Here is a 19,064-nt window from a genome sequence, read left to right on the forward strand (position 1 = left end):
ACTGCTATTACAATGATTATTACTAATATTTACATGATGCATAATGGACATAAAAAGAAGTACGCCGCTATCTGAAATGAATGAAAAGCAGAAATAAAAACGTTTAAGACTCTGAAACACTTTCAACAGGGGATTTATTTAATCTTTATATGGAACAATTTACAGTTTATACAAAAATCATTAGAAAACAGATTAAAGTGGCCTTGGGGGGTTTGAGCTCATTGGCTGATGAGGAGGTAAGTCAACTGTTGATAGGCAACATCAAAACATGCTAAAGAAAGAAAAAAAATCATGCATAAAAATGTTCTCGAGATCCTTTTGAGCTCCCCGAATTCAGGCAGCGTCTCCAAAAGCCTGTATTTGGAAACACCGACTAATATTTGGTTATCACATTCATAAACCCTGGTCCTCTTTATTTATTTTTCAAAAGAACCCTGGAAATCACATTATACTTCTGACCTGTTCTGGTTCAACTGCCTGACCATGTGACCTGTTTGTTCAATCTGCAGTCCACAGGGATGTCTGTGAGAACACATCCCTGGTTTGTAAGCTAAATGTTGCGATTGTTATCCTAAAAACCTGATCATTTTAGTGAGATATATGATGCTTTTCCTCTTTGCAAATCGGACGCATTTCTCTCATGTCATGAGAAATCATCAACTGCTGGTATTTAGAATAAATCTTGACCTTCCCTCCTTCATTATTTACCACATGTTCTGGAAACCAAATGGCGTCTGACAGCCTCTTGATTCCGCGTTCTTTAAATCAAAACATTAAACACCTTCATCAGTCATGTCTACAACGGTGTTTGAAACTTAAAATAATAAAAGCTCTTCGATGAACAGGCTCACGGAAGATGCTGGGGGTTACTTAAAGCCAAAAAAGAAACGATTGCCGAATTGGTTAACCATAGAATGAATTAAAAGAGAGCATCATAGAGCATGTGCGCTTATAGATGAAGTAATCTGAGAGAGAAACAACCCTTTTAGCCCGTTTAAGAACCCCAGGTTGTTATTTTAACACGCCATTTACATCATTACAGAACAAACTTCACATCTCGCCACAGATGTTGATGATTGGTAAGGGACACTGTGTGGTAAGGTGACGTAGCAGGCGGTGCAAGCCAGTTTTGCTTTCAATCATATGTGGAAAAAGACAAAAGCTCAAGAGGAGAATTGGCCAGCAAACACATCAGAACCATCCACATGAAAGCAAAGGTTTTCTAGGATTTCTAATCTTGGCACATGTACATGCAAAGCTAAGAGACGTGACACCTGCAGCTCAGATTTCATAGTTTGGTCTGATTAAGGACTGGGAGTTTTAAAGAAATAATAATAAAAACAGAAAGAAAGGGAATTGAAAGAAAAATACAGCAGGGTTTTTAGAAAGCCACAAAGGTTGCAGAGGGGGAGAGGAGGAAAACATCTATACGCAACAACAGACAGAATAAGGCTACCGCTAGGCTTGCTTTAAAATGATCTCTCTTTTAATCCCTTTCTCTATCAGGTCACACATGTCCATAGCAGCACCAGAGGAGGAAAACCCCCTCTGCAATGTCACTCAGTCGGCTCCATCTTCTGGCAGCGGCTCAGTCTGTTTCCAGGATTAATGGAGGCTGCTCGTTCTCTTCATCCAGGTGGAGGGTGTTCATGTCGTCCTCTACTCCAGCTCCCCCTACAGCCCCCTGATCCTCACTGTAACCTGCGATTACAGCATATTAAAATTATTACGTTTCTTCTTTAACTCTAGTTTAGTTTCAAGAGTTCACACTTAGCTAATGCTTGATGCTGATTGCAAGTTTGGCATGCTGTCCAGGGAGAGAGCTCGGAGATTTTTGTGCCCAGGGTTCCTTCCTGGGGTGCGTTTCCCAAACAACGATGTAACTCTCGGCTGAACTATCATAGTACGATGCATCGTTTGTGAAAAGAACAATGTAGTGACGAGTGTTTCCCAAAACCATCGCAGATCCATCGCTTAAACCACGTTAGTTATAACGTAAAACGCCCATAATAATGCTCTAAACGTACAACTTCTTTAGAGATGAACCGCATCATTTCTTTGTCCAAATTATATTGTTTTACACGCACACGCATTTAAAATAAAATTAAAAGATTTGGTAAAAAGATGCACTGGCCTTCCATACTAATTGAAATATATGTAAATGACACATATAGGGCCTGTGTTTGCTTTACTAATATTTTTGACAAGTTGAACATTACATATTAAATTCTTAAACATAAAATCACTTACAAAAGCTAAGACGTATTCTAATATCATATAAATCAGGGGAGGCCAATCCTGTTCCTGGAGATCTACCTTCCTGCAGATGTCAGTTGCAACCCTTATCAAACACACCTGTCTGTAATTATCAAGTGGATTTCAGGTCCTAATTAATTGGTTCAGGTGGGTTTGATCAGGGTAGGAGCTAAACTGTAGAGGAAGGTAGATCTCCAGGAACAGGATTGAGCACCCTTGATATAAATCATTTAAATAAATAAATAAATACATAAATAAATAAATACATAAATAATGAGGCTATTTATTATAAAATAAAATGTATTATTTATTATTTACTAAAAATAAAAAAACATACTTTAATGATAATATTAATGATGATATGATTAAGTAAGATATTGTTTATTTATTTAGAATTGTTTTTGAAAAATCTACTTTTACAATTTGACATGCAAACCACTGCAGAAAGTTTTAACCAGCAGGCCCATGTCATAAACAGTACAGATACTTAATAAATAACCCACTATAAATTAAAAGAATAAACGTATGCTTTTTGTTTTCGCAAGCTTTGGAGACCTAACATAAATCCTGCTTTTAAATAATAGGTCTCCTACAGCTTTCGCCATGAGGCTGTGTTCAAAATGACATCAAAGTGCACTGCAAAGGGAGCATAATTGTAAACATGAATACGTAATAAATGATGCAACTGTTCAGTTTAACAGGACAAGAAGCACAGTGGTGAATGCTTTAGTTGTATTGTTTTGTATTTTTTTTGTCGTTTGGGATGCGGTAACACACGGTCGAAAATTTTGCTGAATAGATCCACAACTTTTGATGCTCTATAAATCCCGGTAATTATAGAAGTCCTCATGCTGCAGGTATTAGGATGTTTGCTGAAGGTGCAGCTGATGTTCAGTGAGGGGTTTGCGTTCATTGAAAAGTAAGAATGATTAATAAACCTATATAAAACTGTCCCTTCAGTGACGTCACGTCTACAGTTTCAGGCTCAGGCACGCTTTGCACTCACAATACAAGTGTAACGCACCAAAGCCCAACCGAACCGTGCTCTGGCACACTTCTTCCAACCGAGCCAGGTCTGGCCAACTGAACTGCGCCTGGGCCTGATTCGGAGCATTCACACATGTCAAATGAGCTGGGAAATGCACCTTGGCATGGTTTGGATAGCATAGTGCGAGTACAACCTTAGTATAGTAGGGAGTCTAAGATCAGGTTGGTCTCAAGAGCTCCCCTGGTGTAGTATGGAACGAAGGGGAGATGAGTGGATTCTGGGGGGATTCTAAGAAATATGGGCTATTTACATAGGCTTGAATTCATCTGATTGGTCTATCATTTGATTGTTGATGTGAGGCCCGCTGTGGTCAATCATGACTCATAATCCTCTCGAAATTAGTTTGTAAAACTTCACTTAAAAAGGAACCAGTTTTTTTTTCTTACCTTTGGCAACAGCAGCACTGTAGGTCTGGGCCACAAGTGGCCGATCGTGAGCTGTCTGTTCAAGAATTTCATTCGCAGGCTCTGCACTTCCATCCAACCTGAAGGACGATACATGTTTACATGAGTAAATCACCTATGATGTCATTCAGTGCCAATACAGGGCCAAACTAAGACTTATTTTCCTATGATTTTAGGCCAACTTTAACCCAATTCTTGAAATAAATACGCAGGTAATATATTAATCCATATATTATACAGTGCTTCCCACAGGTTTGAAATATACTTGCGGTGGTGGCCGGATCGAAGCACACTTTTTCCCATGGCACATAAATAGTTAACTATTTGCGACAAACAAAACATAATAAGATTTTTAACACTATTTTTTTATTATTATCTGTTTTAAACTTTTTTTTTCCAATTGGTTAAAGTAAAAAAAGACAGTTGAAATAAATAAAATATCTACTATTTCTCTTTTATGTTATTCAGGAGCCATGTGCACCCACTGACAGATCAAACCTGCTTCTCTCTATCTCTCATTCAAGTTCAGGTTGCTTTATTGGCATGACATTTTGTAAAGTATTGCCAAAGCATTTTAGATGTATAAAGTATATAATATATTGACATCATCAAATTAATAAAATATACAGCAAATGACAAATAAATAAAAGAAAAAAGGAATAAAACAGACAATATAAAACACAATATTTCTAAAAATGATAATACTTAAAATTAGTGAATAAAATTATTTAAATAAGACATTTCTAATAGTGTACAAATATTCTGCAGGCAGTTTAGATGTAATTTTGTCCACTCCAAGTATTTAGTAAAGTTTTTCGGAGTCATTTGGATTAAATAATTAATTATTAAATGTCTCTCTCATGGCTTTACACATAAAACTACCAACAGCTTAGAAAACTAAAGCAAAACCTAATCCCGGAAATTTTAGTAACCCCAGCCAGACGCAAAAAGGTGCAGGTCTCTGTGGGTCTGCAGAGCACGTGAGGCTGTATGTGGGAGTGTTGACAGAAGATTTTTCTCTACTTAATTGCTCGAGGATGTTTGTATATAATTTGGTTGTTTAAAAAAAATAATTAAAAAAAAGTGTAAAAAATTATAATAGTAAAAAACAACCACAAAAAAAAGTGTCACACAATATATTTGGACGACCATTAATATACCTGGATGGGCTCCCCCCCATCCCAATTGTTGCTTGATTTGCAATCTATCAATCAATTCAAAATAAACCAAAATAAAATGTAATTTTTAAAATGTAAAAAGCTGTTTACTAGTCCCAAGCAAACTTTCACAGACATAATTGTAAGTACATAGTATGTACATGTGAAACTAGACTGTAAAAAAGTTTTCCCAGTTCTTGTAATACAAACAAACCAAAAAAGTAGGTACTTTCGCAAACAGTTATAAGAACTATGAAAACTTCCTACAACTGAGAACTGGAGTAAATGCTGCTAAAACTCAGCTTTGTATCACACGGTTTATAAATTTCTAAATTAAAAAAGGATTTTGTCAGTATTTGTGTTTTAATGACATTTTTAATTTAACAAATGCAGCGCCTTGGTTAGAATTAAAGACTTTCTTTAAAAACATTAAGAACTTGCTGATAAAATGTTGCTGTAAATATTAAACAGTGCACTGTATCTCACTTATGTTGTTTCATTAGTGTGCATTCTCCTCCCTCCTGAGGGTCCAGATTGTACAGGTACAGATAGCCATCTGCAGCCGCCACCAGCAGCCGTGGAATCTTCTGAATTCTAGATACCGATCACAAGCAAGATAATCAGACACACATCTACCCTGATAGCAACTACAGTCTGAATGTGGATTATATAAACCAGCGGTGTGCTATTTCAAAAATGTTTCCTCACATGGCCAGAGCGCAGATGTTCTTGTGTCCTGAAAAAGGCAGTCTGACTGTGGCAAACGCCCGTCCTTGAGTGAACATCTCCGTTACGTGTGCAGGCAGATATGTTGTGGAGGCCATCAACACTTTCCCAAAGTATCCCGTCCAAGTAGTGGGCTCCTCCTGAGGCCTACGGTGGAAAACCAGGAGTTTGAAAAGGACAGTATTGTTCTGATTTGTTTTAATGCAACTTACGGCTATATTGTCACGAAAATAATCAATCAATTAATGAAAAGGAAAATCATTAAAAAATGTTGTGTTTGTAATTTGAGAAAGAGTAAAAACCACTTCTGTTCAGTGGGCAACATTACACTGACTTCTCTCTCTGGGTCTCCAGCTTAAAAATATGAACCGTCTCTGTGTTGCTCGAGGCAGACAGATAGAGTCCCTCCATACTGAAGGCCAGGGAACAGATGCTCACACATCTGTTAAGGGATAATTAAAGAAAGTGCATTGTTTTCACTGGGTGTGCTTATAAATCTTGACTATTTAAATCAATCCAAAATAGATAGAATCGACAAAGATGAAATGATCTACCTCTTTACCCCTCTCCTGAACTCAAAGAGCTTTTGGCCCTCTGGAATCGAGAACACACGGATTACGGTGCCCTGAATAATAGCAAGAAAAAAGGTGAAATTACACTTCAAAGAAGCTTAAAAAAAGTTGCTGAATCATAGACTAAGAGTTTAATATTTTTAATAAAAATGGACTTCATGCAAACAATACTTAATCTGATACTCTTCAAGAAATAAATAACTTTACTCCGGATGCATTAAAAGGATAAAAAGCAACAGTTCAGTGTTTTATGTTACAAATTAATTTGAGAGCTGTTCTTTTGTACTTCATATTCATAAAGGTATTCAGGATTATCATGATTTTTACAAATATATGAAGTAGTACAGCTGTTGTTAGCATTTAGGAAATTTTCTTGAACAGCAAATCCTATCAGAAAGATTTCAAGAGGATTTTGAGATAAGTGATTTTGATAAAAAAAATAATAAATTATACATTTTTAATCAAATAAATGCAAACTTATGAGAAAATAAGATAATTATTTGAGAATACTGTCCTAAAACGTTTCAACAATAATTTATTTATTTATGTTGTATTTCGTAACTACATTTTAATGCAAAAAGTAAAACTCTAGTCAAAACAGTTTCAGAAAATATACACAGGCCCGGCAACAGGATGTCATATCTGAGGGGGCATTTTAATTCCAATTTTTTTATTAAGCTTCAAGTATTGCCTGTTAACTGACCAACATTAGTGTTAGGAAAAAGTTAAATGTTACAATCTAATGTCATTTAAAAAAAGAAGATTTAGTTGCATTTTAAGGCATTAGTGTAGCCAGAGAAACACCTAAAAAAAGATACCTAAATTCACAGTTATTACCGTGGCAGTTGGTTAAATTTTCGGATAACGCGCAACTATAGGTTATAAAACTTTTTTCATCATTTTAAAGGTAAAAATAAAGATTTATCTTAGGTTATCATAAGTGTGTTTTTTCCTTGATATTATCCGGTTGCCATTTGTAAATACGCAATCATAAACCATTATGTTACTAGGCCTACCCGTCATTTTATTTATTTATTTATTTATTTATTTATTAAACCAATTTTAATAACTTGTTTAAATGTTATTTTCATTTTGTAGGGCCATGATCTACAATTAATAAAATTGATATGCTAACTGTATTTTAGCTTCTAAAAAGGGCTACAGTATATTTTTTGGAGTTTAATTGTGCATGAGCAAATCGCAGTATAGCCTAAATTATATATTTTTAAAGATTATCATTCAGCCTACCAGCAGCACATGTGAGGGGTGAATCTACAGCAAATCCATTTACTCACGCACTATATACTAATTTAATTTATATTGCTGTAAACTTGACTTCGCAGGCTGATCATCTCTAAACTGAAAATACATTTGCTTTATGCACTGCATAACGGGATGTTTCTTTACAAAACTGTAAAAGTGCACTTTCATGTAATGAATTAGGCTGCTTGCCTCATGCCATCCACTAGTCCAGTTTTCTCCCATGTGAGTTGAGTGCGCCTCCGCCACCATGTGCGCGCTTTAAAGGCTATTTAGGGGCACACCTGACCTGATGTAGGGATCAGATCTCTAGACTATATGCCTAGCTTTATTCTCACGATTTTCATTATTAAATTGCTATTTCATAATATAAAGTATCTAAATGTGTGTTCTGAAGCAATCCTTTATGAAAAAAAAAAAGGGGGGGGGGCAAATTCTTTCTGAGGGGAAAATGCCCCCATTTGCCCTCCCGTAGCGCCAGGCCTGAATAAACATTACAAAAAAAAAAAAAAAAAACAAGTAATACACTGCAATATTTTTACACATTTTCATTTTTTTCATCTAAGACTGACAGCAAAACAGTTTAGAGTCTGAAATTTAACCACTAAATTAGTTCGCTTAAACCTCACACAAAGACAGCTTCTCAAACCTTTTCAGAAGCCGTGGCCAATTTAGTGCCACTTGCATCAAACGCCAGAGCTGCTAGCGGGCTGTCATGGGCAGGTATCATGTTAGCTGCCCTCTGCAGAGAGGAAATAATTATTACACATTGATCAACACTGTTCAACATTTTGCAAAAACCATAATTACGGCAAACATTTCAGCTAAACACTACTTACCAGGTTGACTGTGTCAAAAACTTGTACTTCTCCAATCGTTGCACTTCCCGGATACGCCAGGTAGCAGTTGTCATTACTGATTGACAGGGCACAAAGTCCTGTAAATATTTAGCGGCATATTAATAAACAAACATACACCATCGGATTACTTGGAGTTATGACATAGGGCTGTGAATATGTGGTCCCATTTTGTAAACTTTTTTCTGACTAAATTAAACTGGTGTGATGACATTTTGTGTGTATGAGATACATCGCTGAAAACACTAGAAGTGTAACAAGACTAGTTGTTTTAACAGACTAGTTCTCCATATCATCGCGAAACGGAGTTGTTATTCTCCTCAACGCACTAACATGGGAAACAACTGGCAGAAATGCCATACTGCATATTTGTACTGAATTTTATGCAGGCCTGCACGATTAATCGTTTTTAAATTTAAAAAGCTGCAATTATTTCCATGTGTTGTAAAATATGGTAACAAGCATATAGTTTTTGACAGTTTGTAAGAACATTATCCTGAACAATGTGACAAATATAACACAATCGAAAATGCAAAGGTTTTTTTTATCTCTTTATATATATGATTTTAAAAGTAAATTTATTTAACTTACTGTAGTTATTTTCTTAATTTGTCATGACAACTTTATTGGAAAACATAGCAACAATAGCGGTTTTAAATAAACAGTATACTAGTGTGGTGTACTTTGTCATTATGCTTGGTCTTTCTTTGGTGCTGGTAAAACCACCACATTAAACCTTAAGCTCTTTTATGAAATGGTAGAAAATCACATTTTAAATAGCAATTTTTTTATCAGAGAAAAAAAAATAAACTTATAAAATAATCGCAATTTTCATTTTTTCTCCAAATAGTGCAGCCCTAAATGCTTTTATTTTTATTGTATTAAATATGAGTGACTCTAACTGAAATATAATTACTGAATATTTGATAAGTAATATTAGTTGTCCATTTCTATTTATATGAAATGTCTTTAGGTTTTTGCTTTAAAACAAATGTCTTTTACTATGGTAGTGAGGTTGTTAGAATTATACATGATGATGCATGTACAATTTATTTAGTTGGCACTGCTTTTGTTTATAAAAACACAATTATATTTAAGCCCCAACTTACGCTCCGGCTACTGTCAACTCAAGCTTCTGTCAGATGTGCACTTCTTAAGAATTTTTTGCTTTGCATTTTTTTCGGATCAGATAGTGATCCAATTGTGAAAATAGCAGTTGTAAATGTCCTCTAAAATGCAGACAAATACAAATACAATCGCCTCCAAATTTGTGTTTAATGCAACATCAGCAGCATTGGTTACATTCATGGAAACATTTGTACAAAATATTTAACATTTAATTTACAATCATAACAGCTTCTTGATCATTCATTGTAGAAACAAATATACAAATAACAACACACTGATAAAATGAAAGCGATTTCAGTTTGATCAGTCATAAATATACATTTCAGGAAAGTATCTCCTGAATAAAAACGTTCTCTAATACCATATAAAATATAAACATTCTATTAAAATATGTTTATCGTCAAAATATTATTACACAAGTCACAAAAAGTTTTTTCTTCCCTTTTCAATAATATGCGTGCGTAAGTCTTGAGTGGCTCAATCGCTTCAGAAGGTGCTTTAACCTCCTTGGGCTTAGAGGCCACATACTAGGACAGCAGATTTTAGCTCTTAAGTGGCTTTTTTAAATACTTTGAATGTTTTATATTTTGTTAGAGACATACAGTGTCATCCTGCAACTGCTTTGCAGCATATGAAATGTCTTAAACACTATTTTTAACAGTCCAAAATGGGACAAAATGTTGTTTTACTCTCTGACAGTCAAAACATGTTCAAGAAAATTTTCTTTGTTATCTATCTATTAAAAACAGTCAGGAAAAAGGTGTTTGATGTAAATTCGGACCACAAGTCCACATATATAGACATCATATTTCTCTAAAAGTACATCATATTAAAAGATGATACTTGGTTTTAAATTCTAATTAGGTTCCAATAAGCCCAAATAGCAAAGAGAAATGAAAAAATGCAAGTGAAAAAACACCTTGGGGCTTAAGAAGCATCCCAAATGAAACTAAACACAGGTCTAAATTCATCTGGATGTTCAAACCACAATTGTTTATTTTATTAAATGTAAAAAAATAAACTCGTGAGAGCATTTTATGGGCTGTATTTGTCAGATACAACAGCACCAATGCAATGCCACAGACAGTTTGAGTTAATAAATTTTTTTAGTTTCATGCTATTTTTGGACAGTTTATTAAGCGTTAAACGATAAAAAATATATTAAATTAATATCAAATGGCAGCTTTGACAATGCGTCACACACCTGTGCCTTATATTACTTCTAATATAATATTTTTAAGATGTATTTCTTAACTCTATTTGTTTAAAAAAAATTAAAGTGGAACGTGTTTAGCTTCTCTTTTTAAAAGGTAAAGTGTGATTATTTTAATACATCGATTTTTATACATTTAAAGGGCACCTATGGTGAAAATTCTACTTTTCAAGCTGTTTAGACAGACATATGTGTAGACATAGTGTATAGACCGTCATACTGGGGTGATATAAACACACACAGCCATTTTTTTTCAATTTAACAACATAAAATTGGTGGACCAATTGCAGCGGTTTTCTGACTGAGCGCAACTTGACGTAGGAATGCGGTCCCCCCGCCCAACGAATTGATTGACAGCTCCGTATTAACATGTCACGTATATAATCATGTCAACAAGACCAGACGTGCGCAAAGCAACCAGGAATAAAAGGTCTGTTCAGTTCGCTCATCAGTCATCATCAAATGTGATCAAGAGTAAGTTTCACATGTTTAAAATGTTTTAAAACAGTGCACGTATATAATGAATTACAGTGATTCACTTCAGATTCACTTCATCAGCACAGCCGCGTGTCAAAACAATTATAAAGGAAGACGCTTTAATCCCGCTTTGCGGATGTTAAATCAGGTTTATTTTGTACATTAACATAACAGATATCCATACAGCAGTGGAGATTAACCTGTATCCTGTCACATATGCGTGCAAAGCTAAACGCGCGCTCTGACTGTTTGTGTGTGTGTGTGTGTGCGCGTGAACATTACAAAGACATTGTGTGACTCATCGATGCAGCTGCACAACAAATACTCATTGGTAAAGTTCTTACAGTAGTATTTCTCACAAACGCTAAGTGAGATCTTCTTCCTTTAAGTCTGTTGTCTGATGCAGCCGATGCAGGAGATTAAGGCATGCAGAAAGGCAGGTAGAAACAGTAGGCGGGGAGGACTAGCCTTAAAGGCGCAGTACAACAAAACAGCCCCCAGTGCAAAAATTTATAAAATAGAATCTTGTAAAAGGTATAATGAAAAATATGTTTTGTGTTTTGAGTTGAAACTTTACAGACACATTCTGGAGACGCAAAACACATTTAATTTAGATTTAATATATTAAATCTAAAGAAAAGGGTTAACCTAGGTGCCCTTTAACATTCATTCAGATTCATTTAGTGATTTCAAATTTATTCATACAAATAATTGGATGAATGAATGATTTAGACTTTTTTCAGACTAGGTTAAAAAAACGTTTTTTCTTAAAATATTTAGTAATATATTTACATGTTAATTGTTCTGAATTTTCATTTAATTAACCAAGATTAAATTTGCAATTCAGTAGCCTATTATTAATCCTCAACTGCACGATGTTGCCATTATTATGGCATTCCTGCCACTGTTTTTTTAAGACAGACGTTCTAATTTTTTTGTTGGAAAAAGAAGACCTTAGTTTAACCAATGATGTGCTTTGGTTAAGTCACATGACGTGCAGTGTTTTTCTGTGGTGCGATTTCTGACAGACTGGCATTTATTGTGAGTAGTTGCTGAACGCAAATAAAAACATGAATAAACACAAAGGATCAACTCATGTCAGATCCACACAAAAAAATTGAGACATCACCTACAGTATGTTACGATGACATAGTCATAACTCAGAAATGTTTTTATCAAGTAAGTTTGTTTGCAAGTAAATCAATTAAATCAAAACAAACAACAATTTAAACAAGACAATTCTTATTTATAAGGCAAGTTCTAAATTGGAAATGTTTAAGTTAGATCCACTATTGGTTGTTGTTGCAACATATCATGAAGTACTTTGAAAAAAAATCCCCAATTTTTTTTACAGCAATTTTTTAAGCCAATTAAGAAGAGAAAAAGAGAAAAAAAAAGAAAAAAAAAAGTCAAATATTTTATTTATAGTTCTATCATAACGTGTGCAGAAGAGGGTTAAATATTAAAAAAAGATTCGTGCAAGTGTTTTATGGGCTGTATAAGTCAAACACAGCATGAATGCATTGCCACAGACAGTTTGAGTTGTCCAATTATTTATATACTTTTTTTTGTTTCATTCTATTTTTGTGACTGTTTATTAACCTTTAAACGATAAAAAAATATTAAATTAATATGAAATAGCAGCTTTGACAATGCATCACACACATGTGCCTTATATTACTTGTGCAGCACTCTTAAACCCATTGCTGCTGCCACCATCTGTAGGATTTAGTTGCACCAAAAGCCCAATGACAACAAGGTCAATGCTAACTGGTCACCACATAATTTCCAAACCTATTCTTTCAGTTCTCAGAATATAAATAGAGCACGGCGTTCTGAAAGAGGAAGCTGATGTACTGTAGTTCCTCAAGAAAAATCTGGAAGAAAAACAACAATAATGTACTTATGGCAAGCAGTGTTACTCACCGGAAGGATTGGGAGGGGTCTCTCGAATGGTATGTAGTACTTTCATATCCCTAATGTTGTGGATATAGAGTGACTCCTCTAAACACACTATCAATCGCTGTGGAAATAAAGCACATTCTCAGACAGTTCGATCACACTTAATAAAATAAACTCATATGGTAAGTGTTGTGAGAAGAAGAGGATGTCTGCTGACTCACCTGTCTGTTTAGTTTCACAGCCAGTATAGTGTTCGAGTAGCTGTAGTTGCATATCTCCGTCCCTTTCTTGAAATGACAGACCTTCAGTTTCCTTGGAGCCTTAAGGCTGACGATAGCGACGAGGCTGCTGGAGAACAATCTCTCCACGATGCACACATCTTCTGTGTCAGCTGTGAGTTAAAATAAATGACAGTACATAAAACATGCCTTGTGTAGGAGAATAAAGCAAGCATTTATAATGGACTAGAGCAGCACTCAACCTTCTGGACTCAAAGACTCAACATTGAGCAAAAGAGATCAAAACTGGTTTTGAACTATTTTATGCACATTTTGTTTTGTGATTTCAAGTATTTTTATGCTTCATTTTTAACATTTTAAAGTGTGATATTTTAATATACTGATTTTCCTACATTAACATTCATTCAGATTCATTTACTGATTTCAAAATTCTTCATTAAAACAATTGGGTGGATGGATGATTTAGACATTTTAGACTAGATTTTAATACTAGATTATTAATATTATATTTACAGGTGAAGTCTGAATTATTAGCCCCCCTATGAATTTTATTTTTTAAATACTTCCCAAATTATGTTGAACAGAGCAAAGAAATTTTTACAGTATGTCTGATAATATTTTTTCTTCTGGAGAGAGTCTTATTTGATTTATTTCAGCTAGAATAAAAGCAGTTTTTAAGTTTTTAAATGCCACTTTTAAGGTCAAAACTATTTGCCCCTTTAAGCTGTATTTTTTTTTTTGATAGTCTACAGAACAAACCATCGTTATACAACAACTTGACTAATTACCCTAACCTACCTAGTTAACCTAATTAGCCTAGTTAAGCCTTTAAATGTCACGTTAAGCTGTAAAGAAATGTGTCTTGAAAAATATCAAGTCAAATATTATTTACTCACATCATGGCAAAGATAAAATAACTCGGTTATTAGAAATGAGTTATTAAAACTATTATGTGCAGAAATGTGTTGAAAAAATCTATGTTGAACAGAAGTTAGGGAAAAAATAAACAGGGGGCTAATAATTCAGGGGGGCTAATGATTCTGACTTCAACTGGTTATATTAATGTGGTATATGCAGAAGAGCTTTTATTTTTACAGTAATTTGGTGCATTAAAGGTCTGTCTTCTTTAAAAATCTACAATCTTCACTTTACTGCGATGCTGTAAAAGCAACCTTATAAAAATGAAAAAAGTCACATTAACCAGAGGTTTATCGGTTTGGGAAGAAACACTAGCTCTGCGTGTACCCTATTGCTCTGGATTTTCATTAAATTTACCAAGGTCAAATGTGTGATTCATTAACAATTCAACAATAGTTCTTATTGACAGGAATAGTAATTCATTAAAAAATATTTTACATTCATATTAGACTAGTTTAATATATCAATAGGTCTATATAACTACTTTAAACTAATTCTATAGACCACTTGACAGGTGGACTATAAAACAAAAATCCCTATATATTAAAACATTTTATTCTGCTTTTGGAGAGTTTTAGAGGGGCACAATGTTTGCATACAGGATGTATGAATGAAAGCTTACTGCTTTTATATTACATACAGTAGCTATTTTAAACATGCATCATTGCTCTATACAATTAATACGGTCCCTGAAATCAAAATTTAACAGATGGCTTTTAGGGACATTATTTGGCCCATCAGCACTGAAAACCAGAACTAGGGCTGGGCGATATGGCAAAAATGCATAAATATCTTGATAATATCTTAAAATATTTTTTCATATTGAATGATATCAATATATATATATATATATATATATATATATATATATATTGAAATCAGTTGTTAATGCTAACACATTTAAAAAGAGTATGCAAACAATGACTGCAGCCACAAAAAATAGAGGGTCCATTAAACGTCATAACATATTTTCGGTGAGCGAAAATTTGGGTACATCGCTAACACACTTTGAGATTCCCATTGTTGCACATTTTGGCTGTGTGATTGGCTCCTAGTTCAACATAGAGTACAAAAAAGTCCAGAGCTTATTGTTGTTATTGACATAAATTTTATCGTGATTCGATATAATGCCATTTATCGGCCCAGTCCTAACCAGAACTATCACTAATCATTTTCAAAGCCTCTTCAAGTTGTTTCCACGCACTCCTGATTATCTCTGACCTCCAGAAAGACATCATCATCTTCTTCAATCAACTTATATCATGTAAGTAGCACATGCTCATTCCATATCTATTCTGGCTGCCTAACTATGCCAGACTTAAGAAAGGCTAACCTTAAATAACACAGAAAAAACTTACTACATTCATAGATCTGTTCCAATTTGTCCACCGATGACAAGGAGAAAAACTTGTACCCTGACTTGGTACCAACAGCTAGGGATCTGGAAAGCAAGGAGGTAATAATAAATAACAATAAATAAAACACAGCAGTTGATTAAAAAGACTAATCCATTTTTTTCCGCTCCACTGCCTTGCCTAACGACTAAAACAGGTTGTTGACTTGAAAGTGAAATGTGGTATTTTGCAATCCTCAAGAGGTGTAATGTGACATGCTTGAACTCGAAAACATAGAAGATTTTAAGCTATGTTAAGGCGGTTTACTCTATTTTGTACAGTGATGAAGTGTGTCAGCTGTTATAAAAATACTGGAAGTGTTGTCAATGAGCTGAGGCAGCGGTTACAATGGCACTACTACTAATTAACGGTGGAGACAAAGCTTTTGCTAACATGACAGCTGGTTCGATGGTTACTTGATTTAGAAAGTTCACCAAAAGGCTCTAAAAACATATAATCACATCGAAACGATGTTTCAGACAGCTGAATTGAATAAGACAGCTAAAAACACACACAAAGCTCAGTTTATTGGTGTACGTTACTGTACTGTTGCTAACATTTAAGCTACTTTCGGTCGCCCAACTTCGTTAACCCTAAAACACTTGGTAAATTGCTTATCCAACCACACGTTTCTTCACACTAAGTATTTCATATTTCACAGTTATGCTGACAAAACATTTGACAAATACGAAAATGCAATGTTCACGTTAGCATGTGCGCTAGTGCTACAACGTCTCGTGCGTGAATTTGTCTAAAGAGGAAGAAACGGACGGTGGATAATATTATAACAAAGCTGCATTAACACATCATAGGATGATGTTTTAAAAGGGACCTATTAACTTTAAACACCAGAATCAAGATATCAACAGTGGGTGTTTTAGCTGGTTAGCACGCTTTATCGCCGTATTGCATTGCACTCGAGTGATGATGAGGCACGACACAACTAAAACTCTCCGTTATGCAGAACGAAGCTTCTCGCGACTGCGGCGCAGATTACTCGGTGTTTGCACTGACAGCGGTGTGTTGCTGTCGTGTAGATGGTCTGTTAGGCCAACAGCAGCAGGAGTGTGAATGTTTTCTTACGTGTTGTCCTGATTAAAGTTGGCGAAGAGCAGCTGGCTGCAGCCGGCCTCTCCGCTCTGACTGGCCAGGTTCATGGGCTCGACACCATTTACAGATTAAGCCGAAGTGAAAAGGGGCTCAGATGAGGGCTAGATCAGTGAAATCTGGGGTCGTCTCGCACTGCCATAAGTTCCACCCTTGTTCCAATGAATGTTGTTGTTTTTCTCCAGCCACTGTTGCACCTTTTCGTGCGCCTGCGCACTGGCCGCTGCACGCAGCAGAGCCGTTCCAATTAAAGGGAAAGGCGCCCCACCGCTCTCTCGAGTGCAGAATATGACCCTCAAATGCGCTGCAATGATCCTCGTAATGAATTTCGGGAAATTATAAAAGATTTAATAACTGTATACTCGCCAGTACAGACTGCTGAAAGGAACATAATAAAATTGCAGTTTACATGACTTACTTTTGAATTCATTAATTTTATTTTCGGCTTAGTACCCTTTTTTCAATTTGGGGTTGCCACAGCGGAATGAACCACCAACTTAGCCAGCATATGTGTTATGCAGAGGATGACCTTCTAATTGCAACCCATCACTGGGAAACACTCATACACTCTTGCATTCACACACATACACTACACCATGTCTTTGGTCTGTGGAGGAAACAGGAGCACCCAGAGGAAACCCACACAAACACAGGGAGAACATGCACACTCCACACCGAAATGCCAACTGACCCAGCTGGGGCTCGAACCAGCAACCTTTTTGCTGTGAGGAGATCATGCAAACCACTGCATCACAGAGACGCCTGTACTTTTAATTTAATAATTTAATTGCATTGAATAGAACTCTTGGAAAAGGTTTATTTACGTGTGCTAAAATAAAAAAAAAATATACATTTAGTCCAGTGTTTCTCAACCACGTTCCTGAAGGCCCACTAACTCTGCATGTTTTTGGGTGTCTTCTTTCTCTGTCACACCCATTACAGGTCTTTTAGTCTCTGCTAATGAGCTGATGATCTGAATCAAGTGTGTGTTTGGACATGGAAAATGTGCAGATGTAGCGGAGGCCAGCTAGTACGTTCTGTGCCGATAAACCTCACTCTTCTGACCTCTAAAGGTGCTCTAGCAACAGATACCAGAGGCCATGGTCTTTAGCCTCCTTGGTAGAACATCTGACTCCCATGCGGAAGGTTGCCAGTTCGATACTAGCTCGGAGTGGGTTGGGTGGTGTAGGACTGGTGGGGTTACACAGAGATTGTGGTCCTCCAGGAACGTGGTTGAGAAACACTGCTTTAATCCACCATTTATGTAGTCCTCAAAAGTTACTTAAAGGGACAGTTCACCAAAGATTAAATTTTGATAAAACAGACTCGCCCTCAAGTGTTTTCAAATAAGTTTTTTTCTTCAGTTGAACAGAAAAGAAGATATTTTGAACAATGTTGGAGACTAGTAGCCATTGACATCCATAGTAGGGGTAAAAAACACCCATCATTCAATTCATTCAATTTTCTTTGGCTTAGTCCCTTTATACATCAGGGGTCGCCACAGCGGAATGAACCGCCAACTTATCCAGTATATGTTTTACACAGCGATTGCCATTCCAGCTGCAACCCAACTCTGGGAAACATCCATACACACTCATTCACGCACATACACTACAGCAAATAGTTTATCCAATTGACCTACAGCACATGTTTTTGGACTGACTCCATCAGTCATTATTGACTACTAATTTTAAATAATCTTCGAAATATCTTCTTTTGTGTTCAAGAAACAAACATAAATAAATAATTGAACTGTTGCTTTAAAATGAGTATAGAAGAGAAGAAGTAGCCAATATAAACTTGACTAACTGGAAGTTGATTTGGCCTACATTTAACGTTTTAAATAAAAAAAAATATCCTATAAAGGCATAATTAAGTAGCCCAACATGAATTGACAAAAAAACCCTAATTGTATTTTATTTAAGTGTGATGTTAAATAACAAAGAAGCCTACTTTTAGCCCAATTTTTATGTAATCAAAAGAAAAACACAACATTTTAAAGTGCAAGACTTGAGAGTGTGGAGACACTAAACTACAGAGACACACTGTGGAGACTAAATCTAAACTAAGGCAGGATGAAACCAAGACCAGAACAGAACTCTTTGACGTCAATCACACAACAATTGCATAAAAATAGGTCTACATAATAATAATAATAATAATTTTAAAAAATGATGATGTAAAAATAAATATCAATAGGTGGTGAAAAAAATGTCTATTCTATTTCCGATTTTCCCACAGTCCAAAGACATGCGCTATCAGTGAAAACACATGCTGGATAAGTTGGCAGTTCATTTCGCTGTAGCGACCCTGGATTTTTAAAGGGACTAAGCTGAAGGAAAATGAATGAATGAATCTGTTCATTTTAAACAGGTAAAGAAAGCTAAATCAGACTTACACCCTTTA

General features: G+C 35.5%; 1 protein-coding gene across 2 annotated transcripts; it reads right to left on the reverse strand.

Annotated features, from left to right (window-relative positions):
* Nucleotides 1–117: 117 nt before the first annotated feature.
* Nucleotides 118–16,889, reverse strand: wipi2 (WD repeat domain, phosphoinositide interacting 2). Of its 2 annotated transcripts, none has more exons than NM_001327789.1 (12): nt 16,635–16,889; nt 15,516–15,598; nt 13,222–13,391; nt 13,025–13,121; nt 8,263–8,360; nt 8,073–8,165; nt 6,146–6,216; nt 5,920–6,033; nt 5,574–5,738; nt 5,352–5,459; nt 3,691–3,788; nt 118–1,701 (listed from the first exon to the last, which is right to left on the reverse strand). In NM_001327789.1, the coding sequence occupies exons 1-12, from the start codon at nt 16,706–16,708 to the stop codon at nt 1,589–1,591; spliced, it is 1,284 nt and encodes a 427-aa protein (NP_001314718.1). In that variant the 5' UTR covers nt 16,709–16,889; the 3' UTR covers nt 118–1,588. The 2 variants fall into 2 exon arrangements, with proteins under 2 accessions (NP_001314718.1, XP_005164182.1); XM_005164125.6 differs by having other exon boundaries at nt 5,926–6,033; nt 16,635–16,880.
* Between the last annotated feature and the right edge of the window lie 2,175 nt (nt 16,890–19,064).

This window comes from Danio rerio, chromosome 3, assembly GCF_049306965.1.
Source record: "Danio rerio strain Tuebingen ecotype United States chromosome 3, GRCz12tu, whole genome shotgun sequence".
In the NCBI taxonomy this organism is placed as follows: domain Eukaryota; kingdom Metazoa; phylum Chordata; class Actinopteri; order Cypriniformes; family Danionidae; genus Danio; species Danio rerio.